Source organism: Microtus oregoni, unplaced genomic scaffold, assembly GCF_018167655.1.
Source record: "Microtus oregoni isolate MIOR12 unplaced genomic scaffold, Mior012 000118F_ref0000498, whole genome shotgun sequence".
NCBI classification, from domain to species: domain Eukaryota; kingdom Metazoa; phylum Chordata; class Mammalia; order Rodentia; family Cricetidae; genus Microtus; species Microtus oregoni.
The window spans coordinates 2,079,011-2,104,660 of record NW_024544747.1 but is presented as its reverse complement, the minus strand read 5'-3'; the positions used below and the strand labels follow the sequence as shown (position 1 = coordinate 2,104,660).

Sequence of the window (25,650 nt, the reverse complement as noted above, 5' to 3'; positions counted from 1 at the left end):
CACATGCATACACAGTCACACATACACACACATGCATACACAGTCATATATACTTACTCACATGCATACACAGTCACACACAAATGCATACACAGTCACACATACTCACACATGTATACATAGTCACTCATCACACATGCTTATACAGTCACACATATACACATATGCATATATAGTCATACATACATACATGCAAACACATACACACATACATTCACATTCACACTCACATACTCACATGAATTCACATACACACATGCATACACAATCACATACACACATATACATTCATGCATTCACACACAGCAACTAACACTCACCTGCATTCCTATTCACATACACACACGCATTCCATTCACACTCGCACACACATGCATACACACTCACACATAACGACATTTTGGTTAAGGGTAGAACATGTGGACACGGTGGTCCTTTAGGATTGTGTCGCGGAGTGACACGGTAGTCCTCTTAATTTGTGTTAGTAGACTCTGTTTGTGTGCAGTGTACATTACATGTTTGCACAGGGATAGACCTGCCTACCGGTGAGTATCTTAGGACCATCCTCGTCCCCAGCTATGTCTGTACACACTGCAAATTTGTGTGCTTTGTATACAGAGAGAGACTTAAACAATTTGTCATGTATCAGGGCTTTCAAGACAAACCTCTTTCTCCCAAGTGTGTGAACCACCGATGTTAAAGAGCAGAGAGAAGCAGAGACTACATCTGGAGGACAGAAAGAGAGGGTGGGGTCTATACGAGACAGGGAAGCCAGGGCTTCCAAGAGCCATCCTGCCTGGATCAGACGCACCTGGCCTCAGCTGCTGGCATCTCCACAAACCTACTGTTCTGGCTGGGTGACCTGGGGCATGGCTTCTCTAAGCCTCAGTTTCTCAACTGTGAAATGGGATGAGAGAATCTACTTCACAGAGGCGTGGCAAGGATTAGATGAGGTCATGCCCATCGAGTATCCTGCTAATTTGATGTGCCTGTATGACTTCTGTCTCTCTGTGTGTGTTTTTGTATTTTCCTGTCCACTTTACTCCCCTTCCAGGGGTCTGCTAATGCTGTTTCTTAGTTGAATGTTTTTTCTCCACCTGCTCCAGGGCCCATTTGCACTTTTTACACCAGCGTAGGGAGTGCTGGGAGCTAGAAGACTGATTCCTGGTAGCAAGGCAGCTACCCAGCTTGGGAAGGAGAGACCAAATGAGCTCTAGGAGAGAGGTCTCAGCCTCAGAAGCTCTGGCTCTGGCCTACTTTCCTTCTGTAATTCTCGTACAGGCCAGAAGATGGGACTCTGGACCCTGAAGTCAAGGGCCAGGGCACTGCCTCCACATCTGAACTAAAGGGAAATCAGATCCCTTGCCCTGCCCTGCCTCTCTTACTGTGCTGAGACCTGTCTTATGGGGCGGCCAGGTAACAGGGACATTCTCCCTTTGGCCACCACCTTTGTTCAGGGCCAGTCTAATGCTTCAGGGTTGTCCTATCAACCATCCCACCCTCTGGCAGCTTTTCCAAGATAGGGCAGCACATCCTCCAGGAACTCCAGGACCAGCCAGGCTCATTGTCCTCAGCTCCATGGAGACACGTCCCCTGTCACATAACCAGGTTCCTTCTGTCACATACCTTTGCAGTTTCCTTCACAGTGGCTGTCATAACTTACAGAATGACCTTGTTGACTTACTAACCCTAACCTAACCCCTAAGTCCCAAGGGGGCAAACTTTTCTCATTGCTGGTTCCCCAGCACTGAACAACCAGGTCTGGGTACATGAGATCTCAGCAAAGCCATTGTAATCAACAAATGCTGATTGAATCCCTGCTTAGTGATTGCCTGATCAAGACTTTGTTTAGTTTTCCTGTGATGCTGCTTTCTCACTAGTGAAACAGAGAGGATAGAGACACCACAACTGCTGCAATGAACGACACATTTTATATCATTAGGTCCTGGTATGTAGAGGGGCTCCTGAAAACCTTTAATGGTCTGATTTCTTGTTATACAGGGAAATGAAGTCTGCACTCAGTACCCAGCGCTCCACAGTCGACAAGAGCATTTTCTAAGGCAACACTCACTTCTACTGCGCCTTTCGACAGCACTTTCTGTGTTGGCCTGGTTGTGGCTACTCTGCACGTGTTACCATGCTTAATCTTCACTCTAGACTTGAGCTGTTGGCGTGCTCTTTATTTCGGCTCAATAAGATGTGTGCTGCGCATGTCGAGGCCTGAGGACAGCTTACAAGAGCTGGTTTTCTTTTTATTTCATGTCGGTCCTACTGATGAAACTCAGACAATAAGGTCCTGCTGGACCTCCATACATTGATGAGTAGACTGCATAGTGCACATGTGTTTGCAGACCTCTAGATGCTCAGCATCCTTAGTGGCTGTGTGGAGTGCAGAGGCACAAATCATTGTTTGTGAGATTAGAAACTGGGCAGCGGGTTTTTTATAGAAGATCAGAAATAAAGGTGCATGGTGTGTGTGTGTGTGTGCGTGTGTTTTGCACATTCCTGTGTGACTCACATGGGGAGGCCAGAGGTCTAGGTCTCAATAGCTCTTTACTTATTTTTTTAATGTGCACCAGTTGTTTTCCTGCGTGTGTGTCTGTGCACCACATTCATTTCTGGTGTCTGAGGAGACCAGAAGAGGTGGACCGATTCTGGGACCGCCATTGTGGATGGCTGTGAGACACCATGGGAAACCAGCCCAGGTCCTCTATGAGAGCAACAGCTTCTCTTGCTGCTGAGCCATCTCTCTAACCCTTTCCACCTTATTTGTTAAGACAGAGCCTCTCAATAGATGGAGCTCCTGGTAGATTGGTCTATACTGGTTGACTAGCAAACCCCAGAACGCACGGTTTCTATCTTCCCCAGTTCTGGGGTTACAAGCTTTTGCCACCAAACCCAGCTTTTTTCTCAGGTTCTGGGCAGGGGACTCAGGTCCTTAAACTTTCATAGGAAGCCTGTCTTAGACAGAGCCATCTCTCCAGGTATATAGTCCCTTTCCAGGGACATCAAGGCTCAGTCTTGTTTCCAGTTTTGGTTCCAGACAATGGATGGTATGCAGAAGTTGTGACTTATTTGTTCATTTATTTTGAGATAGGGTGTCACCAGGAGTCTAAACTGACCTTGAACTTCTTGCGGCCTCAGCCTCCCAGACTGGACGGTAGGCCCGCACCACCACAGGGATAGAACTTGGACTTGTCATATTCCCTTCTGGAGCTTTGGCAGAGGCTGCGAATGATTTGCATGGTTGCTTTGCCACCAACAGAGTGGACTCACCTCCAGCCTCAAGTGATAGTGCCTATGAGATAAAGGGCCCTTTCTCTCTCTTAAGACTCGCTCAGAGGATTAACTACTTTGCTTTCTTTTAAAACCAGATGGACGGGCAGTGGTGGCGCACGCCTTTATCCCAGCACTTGGGAGGCAGAGGCAGGCAGATCTCTGTGAGTTCGAGACCAGCCTGGCCTACAAGAGCTAGTTCCAGGACAGGCTCCAAAACCACAGAGAAACCCTGTCTCGAAAAACCAAAAAAAAAAAAAAAGTTTTAAAACCAGATGGAATTGACTGTGTTACTCATCATTTTCCAACCTTGCCTCAGATCTGTTAGTTCTGCTGTTAGATAGTAATTTGTCTTAAAGCTTTTTTTTCTTATCCTTTTTTGTTATTTATGTACTTATTTTTTAAGGACGAGTTGAAATTATCCTCAGTTCAAACTCCACTGTCTGCTGTCAGGCTTAGAGGCAGGTAGACCTAAGTCTCAGCCTGTGGAGGGGCCTGCCTGCTGCCTGTCTGCGCTCTCTAACGCTCTTCAATCTGGAGTTAATAAGCCAATTAAGAAGCCCCTCTTCTCATCATTGCTTCCTCCTGCCATCTTTGTTTCTGAGAGGGATTTTCTCCTAATTTAAAAATCCATCATCCGAGAAAGAAAATCCGAATAGCTAAACCCAGCACTTTCCCAGAGTCGGTGCTGCAATGCAAACAGAAGCAGTGGTTTTCCTTCCTAGCAGGCAGTTGAAAGGACCTCTGAGCCCAGAACCCCCAGCCCACCCTGAGGGAGAAGAGGAGGCGGTTTCCAAGGCAACCGGCCCAGGGAGGGGTTGGCTCTCTGGCGCCCTCCTGCCCTCTTCCTGGTAGTTCAGGATACTGCCAGATAGCGTCCACCCGTGCTCGGCGCTCCGATTGGCTGCTCGGTCCGCTCTCTGATTGGTTGTGGCGGGCGCCTCGCCGGCTGATGGTTGAGCGTTGGCTTCAGGGTTGGGGTCGCCGCATGTGCGATCCGCTCCCACGGGATCAGAGGGCGAGGACTGCTGCTGCTCAACCTGGAATCCACCGGCGAGACCGGGCTCCGCCCGGCCATGCCCGCCGGGAGCAACGAGCCGGACGGCGTCCTCAGCTATCAGGTGGGCCCCGCCTCCCGCTCCTCCCCGGCTCAGTCTGGGTCGGGTGCCCACCGCCCGGCTCCCGTTCCAGCCTGGGCTCCGGGCGTGTCCCCGAGAGCCGGGGGATGGGGGGGGGGGGGGCGCGTGGGACGCCAGGGGGCGCTCAGGGTGGCCAGGAAGGGTGACCTTGGGCCGAACCCTGAGCCGCCGGCACCGCCGCAGCCCCCGCATCGCCTGCTGCCCGGTGTCCCGGACCAGTGACCTCTGTCCGCGGGTCCCCTTTGGCGGCAGACGCCGGCTTCTGGCCTTGCCTCGCATTGCCTTAGGTGGTCGAGAGGGTATCCGGGGACCTTCGCGGGTCTTTGTGTTTTGATTCTGGTTCCTCGGTGGCTAAGAGGAAGCCTTGCAAAGACCCTGAGAATGTGGCCAGCTTTGTGTATCGTCGCCCTGCTGTCCAGACAGCCGATAAGTTCTGAGGAAGGGATTGCACATGGACCAGGGAAGCCAGGAACGACACCACCAGCCTTAAGTAGTTGATGGTGGAACTGCAGGGGCGGTTGATATTAGGAAGCATTTGGACTAGGTAGTAAGAGTGTGTGGGTTCAAGTCCCGGTCTGTTTCTTCTAGGCTTTCTCACCTTGTGCGTGCTACTTGCCTCTTTGAACCTCAGTTTCCCCATCTATTAAAATGGAAATAGTAATGTTTGTACGGTTTACTTCACAGGGCTGTTTTAAGGACTCTGTGAATCACGGTTTATTGTGTGAGCCCTAATAAGCGAGTAGTAGCTTTTTGAATTCTCACCCACCCGCCTTGTGAAACCCGGATCAGATGTGATTGCTGCCCTGGAAAGAGGATTTGAAGGAGGGAAGGGAACCGAGACGATGTTGTTGCAGAAGGGTGGTGGGTTTTGGAAACAAATGCCCGGTTGACATGGTAGTGGGGTCTGGGAAAGGCAGGGGAAACTTCCTGAGTGTTGCGATACGGGTGTGACACTCCCTACTCCTCTTCTTTCCTGGCAGTACTATTTGCTTGCCAGTCACCAAAATAAATACATGTGAGATTTTTGGGAAATCTTTCCATATCTGATCTCATGACATACCATGTTATAGTCAGCTTCTGTTTGGGAGACAGAAGCAAAAAGAGGCCAAGGTCTTGCTCCTCCCAGCTGCTGGGAAAGGAAGAGAATTAGCTTCGTTTGTTTTGACGTTGAGAATGCTGGGGATGGACTGCCTTCTTACTTAAAGGCAGACACCCTGCTGCTGAGCCATATCCCCAGCCTGTGTGTGTGTGTGTGTGTGTGTGTGTGTGTGTGTGTGTGTGTTCGGTGGCCAGAGTTTGATAACTGGTATCTTTATCACTCTATCTTTATTTACTGAAAACATGTTCTTGCACAGAACCTGGAACCATTTTAGCTGGCCAGTGAGCCCCTGGGATCTGCTTGTCTCCCCCACCCACTCGCCCCACCCCCACCCCCACCCCCAATGCTGGCTGCTTCCATGGGTGCTGGGGTCTGCGTCCAGGTCTTTATTCTGTGAGACAAGCACGTCACCCATCTTCATTTCACACAAAATACTAGGAGCCTGAGGCAGGAGGATCATGTGTTTGGGGTTCACATAGACTACGTAATGAGACCCTGTCTCAAAAGATCTGCACAAGGAACTGTGTTGTTATAAAATCAGGTGCTTTGACACATCTCAGACCATCCTGTGAGTGTACATTGACGCACATCGTAGGAGATTTTTCTAAGAAGAAAATGGGCAAAGGTCTGAAGAATGACTCTCAGCTGAAGGAAAGGGGAGGTCAGAGACTTGGAAACAGAGGAGAGGATGTACAACAGTCCTGTGGCCGATAGGGGGCGCGTTCTGCAAGGACGTATGGTGGAGCCCAGGGAGCAAGGAGGAAATGGCGGGGTGTGTCCTGGGTTCCTAACAGCTAGACACCTTGGCCCCCACTGAAGAAGCTGATATGTACCTGAGGACCAAGAGCAGTCATGATGAGCTTTAGTCCTGCTCAGATTTCCTCTGTTGAAAGATTTCTCTGGCTTCTGTGGGCGATCAAGCTCGGATGTGAGCAGACCCTGTGTCTAACATGCAGAATGTGTGCGGGTTATGGCCAGTACATAGGCACCCTTAGGTTTCTGCTGATGGTCGGTGGTTTGGGTTTCTGAACAAACAATAAATATGTTCTTTACATTGAGCTATTATTATTGTGGGTCACGGAGTGGAGAGAGAAAAGGGAGGGACCAGCAGGTGCTCGTGAAGTCAGGCTTTAGACACAGGAACTTGAGAATTCGGAAGGGGAGGAGAATGGGGACTGAAAGAGAAAAGGAAGTGGGAATGGCCTGGAGGAGACATAGTCAACCAATGGGCAGTGACCTTAGTGACCAAGCCCCCTGTGTGCCCACCCGAGAGAGCTGGGCCTTGCAAAGAGAGTAGATTGTGTGACTCGATGGAAGCAGAGAGGTTCCAGACATCTCATCCCCCATCCCAAGACTAGAGTTTTCTCTGGTGGACTCCAGCCCTTCCCTTTGATTCTCTTCACAGCCGGCTCCACCGTGCAGCCAGCGGGGTTTAGAAATGCCAGCCAGATCATGTCCTCACTTGACCCCTGCCAGCGGCTTCCTAGTGAATTTTAGAATAAAATCCTAACTCTGCGGTGGCTTACCAAGGTTGGACCTGACTGAAGCCTTGCCCATCGTGCCGGGAGTGCCCTTCTCTCTCGCCGTGCACTCCGACTCTGGCTTGCTTTGTGTTTCTTTAGTGTGACCAGCTCCCTCACAGCTCGGGAATGTGTCCTCTTTCTAGGACACTCTTCCAGCTCGGTGTCGTCATGACTCATTTGTATCTCCTGAAGAATAGCTTCCCCTGACCTCCACCCTGAGTCACACTGCTCCGTAGGATGCTCTTTGTGTTCCTCCCTAGCACACTGTGTATGAGTCTTCTTGTTTTGATGTCCTGCTGTCTTCTTGAGGAAGTTTCAGGAGGGCAGGGCGTGCAGGTGACCCTGTCTCATACATCGCCCAGTGTCCAGTTAGTGCTTGGCTGCTGGAGGGGAAGACTCGGGAGGCTGAAGTCTTTCTCTTAGGAGCTCGTGGTCTACTAACAGGATTTGCACGAAGCAGCAGATGGCTGTTAGTGGCACACTCATAAGCTCCCCGTTCTTTGGTACCTTTGCTCAGGTTAGCGAGCTGCAGAAACTTTCCCGTCTCTTCTCTGAGGAAATTCCATTCTGGCCTTCAGAGCTGGTTCCATGGAGCTCCACCAGGATTTGCCACTCGGTCTCCTCTGCCCACTCCTCCCGCCAAGCACTCCCATGTGTCCACTCTGCTCCTGCCACTTGCCCGATCTTCCCTTCGTTGCTGTGTGAGCAGGGAATGCTTTCTATGTGCCGGGCACCAAGCTGGCTGCTTTCCACGTGTTCCCCTTTCTTTAGTGACAGCGCTGAGGATTGCACCCGAGCCTCACACATGCCCGGCAAGCACTCTGTGGCTGTACTGCCCAACCTCACATCCCAGTTATCTTCCTGTCATCCTGAGAATATGCACCTGTATTGGTCCCACTGCATAAACAAAGAAATGGAGATGCAGTGAGGTGAAGGGACTTCCAGAAAGGGCAGAGCCGCTGCTCTCCCAAGGCTGTGCCCTCAACTACTGTGCGTTACCACAGCTGTTTGTCTTGCCATCTGGAGCTGCGCCTGGCCCTGAGTGAGGACCAGAAGAGCTTGGAAAGGCACACAAGGAATGCATTGGAGTACAGCCGGCTGGAGTGAGGGAGGCCAGCCCGAGGCTGCTGGCATGATGCAGGCTGTGTCAACGTGGCCTGCATCATCCACCTTGCTAAGCTCTCTGAGGTGTTACTGACATTTTAGGAGTTGATGAGCCCTTACAAGTTGGGAGTAATAGAAAGCAACCAGACAGCTTAGGGAAAGCCCTACTTTGTGCTAGAACACCCGACAGCCTCTCAGTTCTGCTGAACAGCACTTTCAGAATTGACCAGAAGGAAGTGCTGGAAGGACTGGGAGGTCGGGCATCACAGCGTCCAGGTAAGGTAGTGCTGGGCATCACTGGACGTCCAGGGAGCGTGGGGACAGTGGACAGAGGGCATCGGTGGGACGTCCAGGGAGCGTGGAGACACTGAACAGAAGGGCATCGACGGGACGTCGAGGGAGCGTGGAAATAGTGACAAGGAAAGCAAAGAAGCCTGGCTTTTATGTGCACCAGTGCTAGAACAGTTGTACCAACTCCAAACCCTGGAGACAGACATAGGAGCAAATGGCTGTGATCCCCGCACTTGGAATGTAGAAGCAGGAGAATTAGTTCAAGGTCAAAGCTAGGGAGATGGAACAATGGATAGAGCACTTCTGGACAAGTATGACCACTTGAGTTTGAACTGTGAGACCTGCATAAAGGTAGGAAAAGACAGACTGGACAGAGTTGTCCTCTGACCTTGATAGGTACACCATGGCAGCACATGCCTGCATACACTATACATACGTGCACACACACACACACAGACACACACACGGTGTAATGCTTAAAAAAAGATGAATCAACAGTTAAAAACACTTGTTGCTCTTGCAGAGTACCCTAGTTCAATTCCCAGCACCCGATGGTGGCTCGTAACCATAACTCCAGTTCCAGGGGCTCTGATGCCTTCTTCTAAAACTGGGCACACAAGTAGTGCACACACACATATACGTGCAGGTAAAGCACTCATACACATAAATCTAGAAAAAAGTTCACAATTGATGTTGGCTACATAGATAGTTCAAGGCCAGCCTGGGCTGTGTGAGACTCTGGCTAAACAAACAGCCAGGAAACGGTGCCAAACCCTGGCGTGTGTTTGATGACTGAGGCATATAGCCGGCTGGAAGAGCATGCCCCTGTCTCTTACGGTAGACCGGGAACAAACACGCAGGACAAGAGTTCCCGAAGGAGCTGTGGCTTCTAGTGTCCATTGACTTTGGCACAGGAACACAGAACCTGTTTGCTGAACAAATGAACGAGCGACTCCAGGGAGAGCAGATTGGCATCCCAAGGGTCATGGTCAGTTTGTGGTAAGCAGATGATAAGAATTTGCTCAACACTACTGAACAAAAGTGCCAATCCTGGATGGAGTTTGCCCTGTCACCTCATTGCAGAATAACAAGCCGACCCCGTCCTCTCCTAGCAGGTGGGGTGGCGTGAGAACCTGTGGGTACCCTCTGCCATGCCCTTCCAGCTCTGCTGGGAAGCTTTGTAGCAGAGCTGTGGGCCAAGCAGAGCCGTGGGCAGAAAACGGGGCAGCTCAGGCTGCACGATTACTTTCTAGGAGCCTTAGATACCCATCTCAGTGCTGTTTGCCCTGGCAGCGTAACCAGGGCCCGTAGTCATCAACACAAGGAAAAGCAGCAAGTCGGCTCTAAATGCGCTGCTAGGTTACAGCAGCACACCTTAGGAGCCTTGGTCATTTCCCATAAGGTAAGAACAAGTTCACGCTAGCTGTGGTTGTTAGGGAGTCCAAATACACACACTGCACTAGCCTCTTACTGCCTCCGTGACATTACCAGAGGCAGAGTGTCTCAAACTACCTGTGTCTACATGGGAACAGTTCTGCAGTGGTAGTCTGATGCCTTTGCTTGTAAGCATAAGCTGTCGCCAGGGCTGTGGTTCTGGAAGCCTCAGGACAGAGTCTCTTTGTTCCTTCCCATCCTGTTAGATTAAGACTAGCCCATGTTCTTTGGCTCTTCGTTTCCCCCTTCTCTTCTTCCTGCCTCAGGGCCAGAAATCACGTCTTAAAGGCCAAAAATTTTACCTCAAATCTTCCTCTCTGATTCTACTACTCTGCCTCTTTTGTTTGTGGATGAATTTTGGAAAATATTTACATGGCTGAGAGTTTTCCTTGCATGCATGTGGATGCTTCAGTTACCCCAGAGACCAGAAGAAGGCATTGAATTCCCTGGAACTGTAGTTACAGGTGGTTATGAACAATTATGTGGGTGCTGAGAACTAAACCCAAGTCCTTGGCAAAAGCAACCAGTGTATCTAACAAACCATCACAACAACCTCTAAAAGAAAGCATCTCCCTGTGTAGCCAAGTCTGGCCTAGAATTCACTGTGTAGACCAGGCTGGCCTGGAATTCACTGTGTAGACCAGGCTGGCCTGGAATTCACTGTGTAGACCAGGCTGGCCTGGAATTCACTGTGTAGACCAGGCTGGCCTGGAATTCACTGTGTAGACCAGGCTGGCCTGGAATTCACTGTGTAGACCAGGCTGGCCTGGAATTCACTGTGTAGACCAGGCTGACCTGGAATTCACTGTGTAGACCAGGTTGGCCTGGAATTCACTGTGTAGACCAGGCTGGCCTGGAATTCATTGTGTAGACCAGGCTGGCCTGGAACTTGTGCTCTTTCTGCTTCAGTCCCCCACGTGCTGGAGTACAACCACACCTGGCTTTACAATGCTTTAGATTACAGGAAGTTACTCTGGAGTTTACGTAATTTCCAACAGACTTCTTGGAAGGTCAGTTGATCAGTGATGTGACCTTTAGCTGTAGTCTTAATTCTCTTTTGCCAGGTAAAGTCACAAACTCAGATCACTGGGGATCAGATGGGCATCTCTCCAAGAGCCATTATTCTCCAAGTCTGTGCTAATTAGGAGCGACTCTAAGTGGGGTTCAAGGGAAGAATGGCAGAGCCACTGTGGAGTCTCTTTTCCCAGCAAACTGCTGGAGGGTGCGAGGGACAGGGCAGCTCATGGCTCACGACTCCTGCCACAGGCCTTGTGGACCGGTGTTTGTAGGCAGTGAGGAAGTTAGTGAAGGCACTCAGGCATGTCCAACCTTTCAGCATGAGGCAGGCACATGGCTGTCATCCACAGAGTTCACGCTCGAGAACTGCATGGCTCTTTGTTTCAGAAAGCCACCAAAAAGATCTCCTCTTTGCTTCTTTTGTTCTAAGCCAAAGTTGGACATGCGCAAGAAAAGTAGAGAGCTGGCTCAGGCTCGGCGGCCAGGCTTCCACTGAGGGCCAGAATCCAGGTGAAGAGGCAGATGGACCAGGGGCTGGAAACAGCTGAGAGCTGCTGAGCAAAAGGACTCTTGGGTATGTGAGGTCCTGGAGCACTGACGGCTTGGGAAGATGGTGTGAATCTCAAGCTGTGGGTATGAATCCATGATTAGTTTTCTGGAACACTCAAAATTGGCACTGCCTTTGCTTTGGGCACTATCAATACATAATTAATAACAAACTTGAACCTTGTAACCCCTCTCGGCTCCTGTGAGATCTTACTTTGTCTTGATTTAGGACCTTGTGAAGATTAAGTATGTGATATCTGTAGCAAAACTGGTAGGCGTTAAGTAAGCCTTTTGTTGAAATTAGTTCCTGTTCTTTGGTTGACTAGAAACCCAGGAGGTAGGTCTGAGGATGTCCTCTGTGCGGAGTGCTCGCCTGGGGGACCTGGAGCTCACTCTGCAGCACTCAGCAAAAGCTTTCTTGATGTTCTGGGTGCGAATGATGGTTGGGGGGAGTGCCGCAGCTGAAGACTGCAAACATTGGCTCCATGGGGTGGACTGGGGCTGGGGATGGAAGAGGTGTTTGAGATAAAGTTGGGATGCTCGTACCAGAAGAGGGATGGAGTTCATTTGGGCACAAGTCCAGAATAGCCAGCAGGGGCAATGTGTCTAGAAGGGGTTCTGCGTGGCCTGTGCCCACAACCTTCATTCTCCCTGCAGCTTCTTGGCTGTGTCTAGGAGTTAGGGCATTATGTAATAATAATTAGCCCTGTTTTTGTCTTTTTCTTTGTTCATCACTGAAAGCAAGGCTTTAATTTACCAAAATCAGACTCATTTTTTTTTTTCTTGAGACCGGGTCTCACTCTGTAGCCGTGACTGTCCTGGAACTCAGTTTGTAGACCAGGTTGATCTTGAACTTAGAGATCACCTGTCTGTGCCTCCTGCGTGCTGGGATTAAAGATGTGTCACCGTGTCCTGCTTCATTCATTTTCTTTAGTAATAATTTTTATGTTTTGTAATTATAATATAGTCATGTCCCAGCTCCCTTTTCCTTTCCTCTCTCCAACCCTTCTCATTCACTCTCTTGCTCTCTTTCTCACATCATAGTCTGGTTTTCTTTAATTGTTCACACAGACACACACACACGTGCGCGCGAACACACACACAACACACACAGTATATAAATACAGCCTGCTCGGTCCACATGTCGGCTGTATGGATGTGCTCTCAGAGCTGACCTCTCTCAAGTGTTGGATAACTAGTTTGGGGAGCTTTCTCCTGGAAAAGACAATTTTTTAAGGATTATAAACAGCACTTTATCTCTCAAGACATGCCATGCAATGTCAATGATTTAATTTAAAAAGTTTATTATCATTTTTGTTCGTGTGTACGTGTGTATTTGTCTCTGAGTGTGTATGTGTGTGTGCTTGCGCACATAGGCACTTGCGAGCACACATGCCTGTGGAGGCCAGAAGAGGGTGTCAGATCCCCTGGAGCTGGAGTTATTGTGGTTGATTGAAAGCTGCCTGATTTGGGTGCTGGAAAGCAAACTCTGGTTCTCTATATGAACAGCAAGTGCTTAGCAACTGACTCTCTCTCCAGCATCCCAGTGTCAAAGCTTTAGTTGAATTAGCCACCTCAGCTCTAACTAATCCCTGGGACCGTCCAATTCAGGCTTAATAGGAGGCATCATTCATGAGCCACTCAGAGGAAATATAAAAAGAGGATTACTTTACATGTTGTTTTTCCAATTCACTACTTCCCTCCCTCCTGCCCTCCCTCTCCTTTTCTCTTAAGCGTGTTTAATGTGTTTCCTGTGAATATAATCGTTCTTGAGTCACAAGGCCCTCTGAGACTCTGGTAAAAGTCGTGGGCAGCCCCCACACCACCAAACGTACATGCACACATACCGCCCCCTCCTCTGAAGCATCCACAGGTATTCTAGGAATTCATGGACTCCACATTGGTAAATCTTGCTTTCTGTGGACAGTGATGGTGGCAGAGGCAAATACAACCGTACTGGGTGGCCCCTGCAGCAGCCATAGACCAGGAGGCCCAGTCTTTTTTTTCTTTTAAACTTAACAGTTTCAGACAATTTTGGCATATGCTTGAAATTTGGGGAACATTTCAAATGTCTATCAAAGGAGAAACATTTGCATAGTGAATCACCCTGTGCCCATGACTTGGCATCAAGAATGAACACACATCTTGTTTCTTCTCTGTCTCTCTCCAGGCTCAAATCCCAGCTGAAGGGCGCCTTTTACAATGTATTGATGGCACATCACAGGATTATTAACTGAAAAGGTTTTGCAGCCTGATAAGCCTCTCTGCTGCTGCAATAGTCTAAGTCAGAGCAAACCGAATTAGAGAAAGCCTGGGTTTAACAGATACCAGCGCTCCCAGGTGGCATTCCAGCCCCCCAGAGAGGAGAAGGAAGGAAGACCAGAAACCACTGTTTGTTGTCTGTGGGGCAGTTTAAATACCCTGTGGGTGTGGTCTTGAGCATCTCTGGGGAGGGTCATCTTTTGTTGGTCTTTCTTGGAGCTGGAGTCTGGACTGAGACAACTCCCAGGAGAGGGGGCTTGGGATGGAACTTCCAAACAATTACCATACCTTAAAAAGTACCTGAGAGCAGGCAGATCTCTGTGAGTTCAAAGCCAGTCTGGTCCACATAGCAAGTTCCAGGACATCCAGGGTTACATAGAAAGACCCCGTCTCAACAACAAATTATAAATAAAGGAATATAATCAGATAGCCATTCTGTTTAAATTTCTGTGAATTAGTTATAATTATAATTATTTTTTCTTTTATTTTTTAAACATGACTTTATGTGAGCCAGGACGCACGTTCATATTCCAGTGTGGCCTTTTCAGTGTTCCAGCTGCTAATGGATGCGGATAGTGACTGCTCCTCTGGCGGACAAAGAGGACGAACATCTGTCAGTGAGCTCAGCTCTGGATAACCAAGATAAGAAAGCTTGAAGTTTTCCAGTAGTTGACTTTACTCTCTCTCTCCATACACAACGACATACATACATACATACACATAACACACATATAGATATGTATATATACATATATAATGTTGAAGATGTGTTTTTTAAATTGTTATAATTAATTTTATTCTTTGAGATTATAATGTATTTGTATCAGTTATCCCTTTCCTTCCCTCCCTCCCACCGCTATTGATTTATAGTCTTAGAGAAATCTATAAGTTCTACCTCTCTTCCTCCCTCTCCATATTGGCACCTTGTTCTGTGCTATGCCGGCTGTCTGCTGAGATGGTACTAACTATTATAAGTGATGCTGGATATTTAAATATCAGCTTGGAGACTAGCTCTAGCTGGATAGTAACTTGGTAGTCAACATTAATAATTACCTCCATATAAAATTATACCTGGCTTCAAGAGACTATATGATAACATAAAGAGTTCAGAAAGTAGGCCAGGTGGTAGTGGCGCACATCTTTAATCCCAGAACTTGGGAGGCAGAGGCAGGTGGAACTCTTGTTAATTCAAGGCCAGCCTGATCTACAGAGCAAGTTCCAGGACAGGCTCCAAAGCTACACAGAGAAACCACACACACACACACACAACATGAGTTCAGAAACTAATATTCCTCATTGGAAGTTACTTGTCACGTGCTGGCATTGTCCTAGTCAGGAAGTGACACCTGTCCTGGAGCTTACAGGGACGCATGCTGGGTTCAGTGTAGGCCACTGTGCTGGGCTCTAGGGGACACTCACGGATGACAGTGTGTTTCCATGCTAAGTGTGGTGGTACATGCCTTTAAGCCCAGCAGAGGCAGGTAGATTTCTGAATTCCAGGCTAACCAGGGCTACATACTGAGACCCTGTCTTAAAAAACAAATCAAGAAGGCAAGAAGGGAGGGAGAGCAGGAGGGAGGGGAAACTCAGGACCTGAAAGATAAGCTAGGTAAGCAGAGCGCATGTGAGTAAAGTCAGTTGTTTTCCACTAAAACGTGATTCCTAGCCCCTCGTGCACACAAAAGAGAACAGAAAATGATTCTGCAGGGAAGACTGTGGACTCTGCAACTTCTCTGCAAGTAGGAGCCTCTGTGCGCTGGAAATCGTGTTCATCATATGGGGCTGAGGGAGGTGCGGAGGTTAAAAGGTGCATCTGAGGATTAACTGAGCCACAGTGGGCAGGCCTTTAATCCCTGCACTGGGGAGGCAGAGGCAGGTGGATCTCTGTGAGTCTGAGGCCAGCGTGGTTTATAGACTGAGTTCCAGGACAGCTAGGGCTGTTAAGCAGAGAAACACTATGTCGAAAAAAAAGAAATACTATATAGGCCAATTTCAGTCTTTTTCCTTCCTCCTTTTCCTGCCACCCCTCTCCAGGGTCTTTCTGTGTAGCCTCCCAGACCTGGTTCTCACTATAGAGCCCAGGCTGGCTTTAAACTCATGGCCATCTTTTTGCCTCATCTGTGATTACAAGTGTGAACGTCGTGCTTGGCTCTGAAACATTAGCTTCATCTGATAATTCTTCGGTGTGTCTCTACACTTACGGCCTGCACCACACCAGCCCGTGGTCCAAAGGGAAGCAGGCTTCGCTGACCACAAGTGGCCTTGTCACCATTCGCATTGGCACTTGGCCCACATGTCCCATGTTTGTTCTGATTTGAGAGACTTTGAGGCAAACAGCTTTATTTTCACAGTACACTGCAGAGGGCACAGAACATTCTCTTTTGTCCCTGTCCCACCCCCTGCCCGCCCTCTTTTATTATCCACTTCCCCAGCAGAGCAGCTTTCTGTGCTAAGTCCGTAGCTTGCACTAGGGTGATGCCTTAGTGCAGGACATTCTGTAGGCTTAGATGTTTGATGACATGGGCCCCCCATGCTTAGACCATGCAGACTCATTCCCGTGCCCCCAAATGCTTTGTGTGTGACCTTTTAGCTCCTCCCCCCAGCTCTTCTTTTTTGGTCGGGGGGGAAGGAAGGTTTCCAGACAAGGTTTCTCCCTGTAGCCTTGGCTGTTCTGGAACTCACTCTGTAGGCCAGACTGGCCTTGAACTCACAGTTCAAATGGATAGATCTAGGAAAAAACATATTGAGTGAGGTAACCCAGACCCAGAAACACAGATATAAAATCTACTCACTCATAAGTGGCTTTTAGACATAAAGCAAAGAAAAACCAGCCTACAATTCACAACCCCAGAGAACCTAGACAACAATGATGACCCTAAAAGAGACTTACATGGATCTAATCTACATGGGAAGTAGAAAATACAGTATCTCCTGAGTAAATTGGGAGTGTGGGGGTAATGGGCAAGGGTAGAAGGGAGGGGATGGAAAGGAGTAGAGAGGAGAAAAGGTATAGCTTAATAAAAACAGTAAAAAACAAACAAACAGATCTGTCTGCCTCTACCCTCCTGAGTGCTGGGATTAAAGATATGCGCCATCACAACCAGTACATTCTTCTTCTTCGTTTTTTTTTAAAGATAGATTTATTTATTTATTTATTTATTTATTTATTTATTTATTTATTATGTACACAACATCCCTTCCATGTATGCTTGCATGCCAGAAGAGGGCACCAGATCTCATTATAGATGGCTGTGAGCCACCATGTGGTTTCTGGGAATTGAACTCGGGACCTCTGGAAGAGCAGTCAGTGCTCTTAACCTCTGAGTCATCTCTCTAGTCCCTACATTCTTCTTTTTTATTGTTTCCATAGCTTTGTCTTTTCCTGAATATCACAGGGCTGGAATTATTCAGTACATGGAATTTTCTTCCTTTCCTTTCCCCTTTCTTTCTTCCTTCCTTCCTCCTTCCTTCCTTCCTTCCTTCCTTCCTTTCTCTCCCTTTCTTAAAAGCAATAACAAAACACTCCAAACCCAACTTCCCTAGAACTAGTGATTGTCCTGCCTCGGCTTCCTGAGTTCTGAGGTTACAGGAGTGTGCTACCACACTGGGTTAAAAGTTTATGGAGAGTTAATAATTCTTTTTCAGTTTTCTTTTCTCTTCTCTATGCAGTGCTATAGATGGAGCACAGGGCCTCATGCATGCCAGGCTTGCTCTCCCCCACCGTCCTGTGTCTGCAGGGCCTCATGCATGCCAGGTCAGCTCTCCTCCACCGTCCTGTGTCTGCAGGGCCTCATGCATGCCAGGCCAGCTCTCCCCCACCGTCCTGTGTCTGCAGGGCCTCATGTATGCCAAGTCAGCTCTCCCCCACCGTCCTGTGTCTGCAGGGCCTCATGCATGCCAGGCCAGCTCTCCCACACCGTCCTGTGTCTCCAGGTCTCATGGCCTCTTGAATTGGCTTCTTTCACTTAATAAAATGCATTTAAGGCATTCATCTTCTTATGACTTAATAGTTCATTTCTTTTTCAAGCCCACACTACTCCATTGTCTAGATTGACCACAGTTTATCTGTTCACCAAGAAGGACATCTTGGTTGCTTCTAAATTTTAGCAATTATGAATAAAACTTCTGCATGCTTTTATGTTCAGGTTTTTGTGTTGATTTAAAACTTTTTATAACTGGGTTTCCCTGTGTAATAGTCCTGGCTGTCCTGGAACTTGCTCTATAGACCAGGCTGGCCTTGAACTCACAGAGATCTGCCTGCCTCTGTCTCCGGAGTGCTGGGATTAAAGGTGTGCTCCACTACCGCCAAAATAATGATAATAATAATAAAAATAATAAAGTTTTGGGTGGTAACTATCAACACTGATTTATAAAGTAAGAATTTGTTTTTGGAAGAAACTGTCTTCTAGTGTGGCTGCAGAATTGTGTTTTTCCCCAGCAGCAAAGAGGGAGGTCTGTTGTTACTAGTGTCCTAGATTCTTGACCATCCCAATAGCTGTGCAGACCTTGCTTTTGAACAGGGTCTGGCTGTGTACTGCATAGTCCAGGCTGGTGTGGAACCCATTGATCCTTGCCTTAGCTTCCCAAGTGCTAGGATCAAAGGTGTGCGCCACCACCGCCTGCCCCTAGATACATTTTAAAATCACGTTTCTTATCTACTTGTTTTGTATCTTGTGCACACATGCACATGCCATGGCGCCCATGGAGAGGTCAGAAGACAACGTGGGGAGTCAGTTTTCTTTCCATCGTGCGGGTCCTGTCTCAAGGATTGAGCTCAGGTTGTCAGGCTTGGTGGTGAGGGCCTTTACCTGCTGAGACATCTTGTTGGCCCTGCACAATTTTTTTTTTTTTTAAAAAGAAACAGCTAATGGTTTGAATAAAAATCTACTAGGCTTATTGTTTAACCTGCTTGAATTTTCTGGAACAGAAAATGGTGTAAGAGCCCGCGATCCCAGTGCTAATGGCGCTGTGCTGACGGCACCCGGCTGAGTGGACGGAGTGCAGTGTTGCTGACTGTATTCCATGGTGGTGTTTTCTGTGAAACCCTGTGAAAACCCTGGATTCTCGGTGAATTTGTATTTGGGTTTAGATTCTTTATCAGACTCAGGGACGATTTATACCGCAGTCCCCAGTCACTCATTGTCTCTCGTTGCTCGCTGGCAGCCACTGAAAGCCTGTGCAGTCCGCAAGCGGTTTTCAAGTGGTGTTTGGGAATTTTTAAAAGATATTTTTCATTTATTCTGTAATGAAAAGCCTCTCTCATCTGCTCTGGTTCACGTGGAAGAGAGCCTAGACAAACTGTCACCTTCCCAAGTGAAGAGTTACCTTGATAGCACTGTCCTTCAACGAAGGCTGATCAGTTCAAGTGTGTGTGTGTGTGCGCACGCGCGCAAGCGTGTGTGTGTGTGTGTGTGTGTGCATGCGTGTGCGTTTGTGTGTGCGTGTGCGTGTCGTGTGTGTGTTGAACCCAAGGCCCTGCACAGGCCAGACAATGCTTCTTGTTAGATGTTACAGTGCACAGACTCACAGATCTTAGCATATTTGTTCTGTGTAGCCTACTGAAATCCTGTCCACACTGAAGCGCAGGTTACTTGTGGTTGGCAAGGACCCTCCAAAGCAGCTGCTGGTGCCCGTGGCCGTGTGTCTGCTGCTCTTCTTGCTTTCTTACTGTCTGATAAAACGGGAGGGTTCAAACACGTTCCAGACCTGTAGCCAGCCAATTTTTGTTTTGTTTTGAGAGGGTCTTACTGTGTGGGCCAGGCTGGCCTGTAACAGTCACAGATATTCTTGCTCCTGCTTCTGAAGTGCTGGGTTTGAAGGCGGACGCCACTATGCCCTTCTATCAGCTGTTTTGTTTCGTTTTTTTCAAGAAACTCTGATTTCTTTAAGTAGAGAATGATATTTTCAGAGGTCATAATCTTGGTGCCGATGATACTTCGAGCTACAGTTGATCATGTGTTATAGGCCTTTGAAAGGACAGAGGTTAAAAATATCTACTAATTTAAAGCTATTTATGGACACAGGATGTGTCGTATGTTTTCACTGATGCGTTCCACGTGAGAAAGACGTAGCCTTTTTATTTACCTTCTGTCTCTGCTCTCATGTCTCATTTCGAACCCTTTGAGAGTCCTTCCTCTCAGCCACACTGGGGATGACACAGTTCACACAGTCAGTCACCACACAGCACACTGTGCCCTCAGATGCCGATGCCCAGTGTGAGTGCTGCGACCAAGGGCATGGTGACTGCAGGCCGCTCAGGGGGCTCCACGCAGTGGCTTACACTAATCCCGCTCTCAGGGTGGCTGAAGCAAGACAGCCCGTGGGAGGGCAGCCAGGGCTACAGAGAAAGACTTGTTCTCAAAAGCCAAAAAAGAGAAAAAGCAGTTTATGATCTTCGCTGCTGTTGTCTGTCTCTTGGGAATGTGTACTGCTTGGGCAATTGGCTACTTTGTCCTGGTTTCTCTTTGTCTCCTGTTTTGCCAGGAACTGATCTGGAGTTGGAATGCCAGCCCCAGCCGGCCGTGTTCCAGCTCTGTGCACTCTGACTTAGAATCAATCTTCTGAAATAGCTACACCACCAATTTCACGTCTGCTTGTTTGGTTTTTAATTTGAGAATTCCCTTTGGAAGAGATGTACTTTTATTCATGTGTGTCTGTGTCTGTGAACACCTGCCCTGTGTGTGCAGGTCATGTGGCGACTGGTGGAGCTCTCTCCAGCCCTGTGCTCTAAAGTCTAGCCAGGCGTTTATGTTCCAGCTCCCTTTTCTTTGTTAAGATGGAGCAAATCACAGTTTTCTCCACTTTGCTTTTAAAACTTATTATTATCTCTTAAATATTTTTCATAGTAGTAATATGTAATTTTAAATATCTACAAAAGTAAATTATCAAATTAATCACGACTTGACATTTGACATTCTATTTCTCTAAGAATATCTATGTTAATCTCATTAAAATATCGTCTCGCTGGAGAACTGGATTGCCTGTCTTCAGCATTGTGTTGTGGGGGGGTGGGCGTAGATGGGCTTGATGATGTGGGGGCTTCAGAGTGAGTTGGAGATCTGAGCTATACCTGGAGGGCGATCCTGGCGAGCTAAGGAGCTGGGGGAAGCACCAAGCCTGGCAGTGTGCACAGGCCACGTGGAAGTGAGAGTGTGCCTGTGTCCCTGTGGTGAAGTAGCCCAGTTGGAGCCTCACGCCGGGAAAGGGAAAGTAAGTCCAGAGTAGCACTTAGTGTGTTTGTCTTAGTGGCCCGATGCCTGTGAAGGAGGAGGGGACTGGGTCACAGCATTCTTTTAAGAAAGACTTTCTGGAAGCTGGAGAGATGGTTCCGTGGTTAAGAGCCCTGGCTGCTCTTCCAGAGGACCTGGGTGCAATTCCTAGCACCCACATGGCAGCTCCCAATAGTCTGTAACTCCAAGATCTGACACCTGCACGCAGACATACATGCAGGCAAAACACCAATGCACATAAAATAAAGTTAAATTAAATCTTAAAAAAAGTCTTACTGAGCAGTTACTATGTGAATGTTTCTGTGCTGTGTATGGGGCTAGAGTCTTTTAAAAATATCCCTCTTTTCCTTTCCTTTCTTCTCTGAGACAGTTTCGCTATGCAACACTGGCTGGCCTGGAACTTGCTCTATAGACAAGGTTGGCCTCTGCCTCCCGAGTGCATCATGCCTGGCTTGTTTTGTTTTGAATTATGTACACGTGTGTGAGTGTGTGTGCACGAGTGCAGTTGCCCCACGGAGCCCAGAAGAGGGCATCGGATCTCCTGGAGCTGGAGTTAGAGGCTGGAAACGGCAAGAGTATACACACTCTTAACCACTGGTCCATCTCTCTAGCCCCCACATCTCTGTTTCCTTGCTAAGCAGAATTGCAGTATGCCTTTAGGACATAAAAACTGGGGGCTGTTAGGTTAGTTTGGAAGTGAGGGGCAGTCACCATTCAAGGCAAGTGCCTGCTGGAGTTGCCTTTGCAGATGTGTAACTGGGCCATTGGAGAGGATGGAGCTGCTCAGTCTTAACTCCTTCTACCACATCTGTGATCTCGGGGTATGGTTATTTAATGTTACAGCCTGGGAAAGAGAATGACTGCCATATTTGCATCTCAAGGGGATGTGAAGTTCCAACTTAAAAATATATATAAACCACTGTTTTCCCCTCCAGGTATCTCAGAGGAGCCTTGGTATGTACTGTGGTTTGGAGTATTTGAATGATGAATATGCGTGTATTTCCATGGTCGTTTGCATTGGAGAATGAATATGCATGTATTCCTGTGACCATTTGCATATCTGTTTTTAAACAGAGACCAGATGAGGAAGCTGTGGTGGATCAGGGCGGGACCAGCACAACCCTCAACATTCACTATGAGAAGGAAGAGTTGGAAGGTGAGAGGCTGCCTCCCATGGCCAGGGAAAACAAAAGCCCTCTGGAGACCTGGGTTCACATCTGACTCTTTTTTTCCTGGCTGAGGGACCCTGTGGGGAAAACAGCTACCTTCCTTTGCCTCTTGGTCCTTATCTTAAACAAGAGCAGAGATAAGAGTGCCTCTGTCTGATAGGCTTGGTGCAGGACCCAGTAGGCAGCTTGAGACACAGGCATGGAGTACTGGGCCACTCAGCACAGATATCAACAATAGCAAAAACCCTTTCTTTGAAACTGTGAAGTGATCACTTAGTTCACTGACTCTTCGTAACTGCTACCCTTTTGTTTGTAGCACTGGATTTTTTTTTAAAACTTATTTTACATACCAACCAGTTTCCCCTTTCTCTTCTCCTCCCTTTCTCTCCACCACACCTCTTTTTTACCCCCTGCCCCAAATAGGGTAAGGCCTCCCTTAGGGAGTCAATAGAGCCTGGCATATCAATTTCAGGCAGGAGCGAGCTCCTTGCCCCTGCATCAAGGCTGAGCCAGGCATCCCACCATAGGGGGTGGGTTCCAAAAAGCCAGCTCGTGCACGAGGGACTGATTCTGACCCCACTGCTAGGTTGATCCCATGCAGGCTCCCTAGCTGTTTGGTCTAGAGTCTGTGAGCTCCCGCGAGCGGGGGTCAGCTGTCTCTGTGGGTTTCCCAACCATGATCTTGACTCCCACTGCATCTGTAGTACTGTTAATCACACAGGCAAAAATAGGACTATGACCACAATTTCTGAGATATTTGAAGCAAGCTTTATTAAATACTGGCTGGGATTCTGGACTCTGGCCAGGTCCCTACCCAGGATTTCCAGAGTGTTGGGCCAAATTACCTTAGCCAGGGGCTTTATAAAGGCAAACCCTGCAAGACTCTGCACTTCTGGCCTTCGTCCAAGCAGAGGCAAGCATATATCCAGCTGTACTTCCTGCCTCTGTGCCTCCCACTTACCTGTGATGGAGCACATCCTGTGCAGTTGGGGCCGCCAACCTTGTTTACAGAAGTGAGAACACGTGACTTGTTGTCCTACATGAACAAGAGCCCCCACATTCCAGGAAGTTATACCTGTAAGCGGGGCTTACAGGTTAGAAGCACTTTTTAAAATATAAATCTCTTAGACTCAGTAATTTAAACTTAAACATAACTTCAGCCCTCACAGTACCCGAGACACATGTTGGTGCAACTTCCAATTTAGTTTTGAGAACCGACCTGATGGTGGGGGAAGACTGGGTGGAATCCATCTTTTCTCCCTCTCTACTGCAAGGCAGACACACAGGTATCACCTCACCCTCCAGGCCTTGGCACCTTGCTTCCTCGTGCTGTCCCAACGCCTCGCAGGGTATTGTGAGCAGCTCCATTGTCCTCTAGCAATTACCTGTGCACTTTAATCCTCCACTGGGAAGTGGACATGTTTGAATGTTTTTGTGAGGGAATAGAATAGTAAACCCAGACAAGTTCTCTTGGATCTTGAGGGCCAGGTCTCATCCATCGAGGTCAGCTGAGCAACATCTCCAGATGATGTCATGCTCCCCTCTGCTGGGAAAGAAAACTGCAGGATGTCACATTGCTGGGGGACGCCGTGCTGGAAAATGACATTGCTCCTGATTAAGTGCTAGATTTATGACTCCTGATGTCAGCTTAATGCACTTTAACAAAAGCTAGTCCCACTTGGTTGTATTTGTAGTTTTAAGGAGGCTTGCCTGTGTTCCACATGTAGGACTTCCTGTGGTTATCCACTTAGAGTCATCTTGGGAGCCCAAAGGAGCAGAGTCTCCCTTAGGGCTCCCTGGTGGGTGCTCGGCCAACCGCACCAGCTGCAGTGTGGTCTGCAGCCCCATCTCTGTGGTGGCTCCAACCCATGCTTTCTCTTCTGTCCCAAAGACCCCGTGTCTCTCATTTATGGCTGTTCTCAGTGCACATGTGTGTGTGTGTGTGTGTGTGTGTGTGTGTGTGCGTGTGTGTGTGTTTGTGTGTTTATGTGTGTGTTTGTGTGTGTACCTGTGTGTGTGTTTGTGTGTGTGTGTGCGCGTGTGTGTGTTTGTGTGTGTGTGCGCGTGTGTGTGTCTGTTTCTGTGTGTGTTTGTGTCTGTGTTTGTGTCTGTGTGTGTTTGTGTCTGTGTGTGTGCATTCTTATTTTTAAAAACAGCAACATCTTTCTTACAAGTTTTACTAAATTATTTGCACCCGCATGGCCCCAGTAGACTCACTGTGACACTCACTATCGAATGAGCGTGGTTCCACACCAGTGCTGGAGTAGATCTCAGCAGGGACTTGGAGTTCACATATCACAGTTGGGAGTAAGCAGCTGCTCATCTGTAATGCAAGACAGAAAAAAAGGCGCGAGAAAAGCTTCAGCTGGGGCTCTGGGTGGCTTGGAGGAAGGAGACCACACATCTCACCGGGGAGATTAGAAACAATGCCAAGGAGGCAGAGTTTGCCGAGAATTTGGTGAGTGCATGTGCAGACAGTGCCAGCACACTTGAGGAAGAGCAGCCTGGCTCAGGTAGAGAGTGTGAACCACTGTGGATACAGCAGTTATGGAAGGCGGAGGGCGCTGAGACCAACCACTGGGTGCTGGCGAAGCTACAAAGGTGTGCACGTGTATTCTTCTCCAGAATGTTCGTTCTGTGCCAGAGGTAGGGCTACCCGTTTTGCTCTCTTGAGCTGATAACCTGGTTTTTTAGGGTCGTTTATTTCCATGTTAAATATGTAAACTTGACCTAAAGGAAAGAAAATCCAAAGAAGTGAGGAGAACTGAGCACAGTTGTCCTGGACACACAGGATGGATACTGAGAACTGAGCACAGGGATACTGGACACACAATATGGCCACTGAGAACTGACCACAGGGACACTGGACACACAGGATGGACACTGAGATCGAGCACAGGGACACTGGACACACAGGATGGACACTGAGATCGAGCACAGGGACACTGGACACACAGGATGGTCACTGAGAACTGAGAACAGGGGTGCTGCACACACAAGATGGACCATATGACTGTAACCAGGAGAACAACTCTGTAACGTTCAGTTAGTGTGGAGGGCAGGGAAGAGACCCTGCTTCGTCAGAGCAGGAGACGTGAATGGCTTGATGTTCCTGATCTATGGGACCTGTTGTGGGAATTCATTCAGCCAATAGCCTTTTGGGTATCAACCAATGAGGGCATGGTCTGAGGTCTAAGCAGATGAAAACTGTGCTTGCTCTCTGTTGGTTGGTGGTCAGAGTTTGGGTCACAGCTTCCAGCACCCATAGAGGACCGTGGCTCTCCACCCTTATCATGACTTAAAACCAGGGGCTAGGAGAGTCGCGTGTAGAAGTGAACTTGAAATTCAAAGACTGGGTCCCACTGAAAAAGAGGAGAGAGCAAGGGTCAAGAGTCACCCTTGTTTTGGGTTATGAGACATCTGAAGGTGTCCGGCGGCAGCGGCACGAGAGTACAAGGAACCCAGAACACCAAAGAAGACGGGCATCTGGAGTTCCCGGATACATGCCGGGCTCGCCGTGGAGTCTGTGGAACTGGGAGATGTGCTAGACAGAGCTTTGGT

The 25,650-nt window shown here is 48.3% G+C and overlaps 1 protein-coding gene across 1 annotated transcript in view; it reads left to right on the top strand.

Moving 5' to 3' along the window:
* Positions 1 to 4,229: 4,229 nt before the first annotated feature.
* LOC121444168 (electroneutral sodium bicarbonate exchanger 1-like) overlaps positions 4,230 to 25,650 on the top strand; it is a 34,489-nt gene continuing 13,068 nt past the window's right edge. The window contains exons 1-2 of the mRNA XM_041645964.1: positions 4,230 to 4,397; positions 21,995 to 22,076. Coding sequence (XP_041501898.1) covers positions 4,353 to 4,397; positions 21,995 to 22,076 — 127 coding nt within the window. The 5' untranslated portion in view covers positions 4,230 to 4,352. The remainder of the gene's footprint in view (positions 4,398 to 21,994; positions 22,077 to 25,650) is intronic.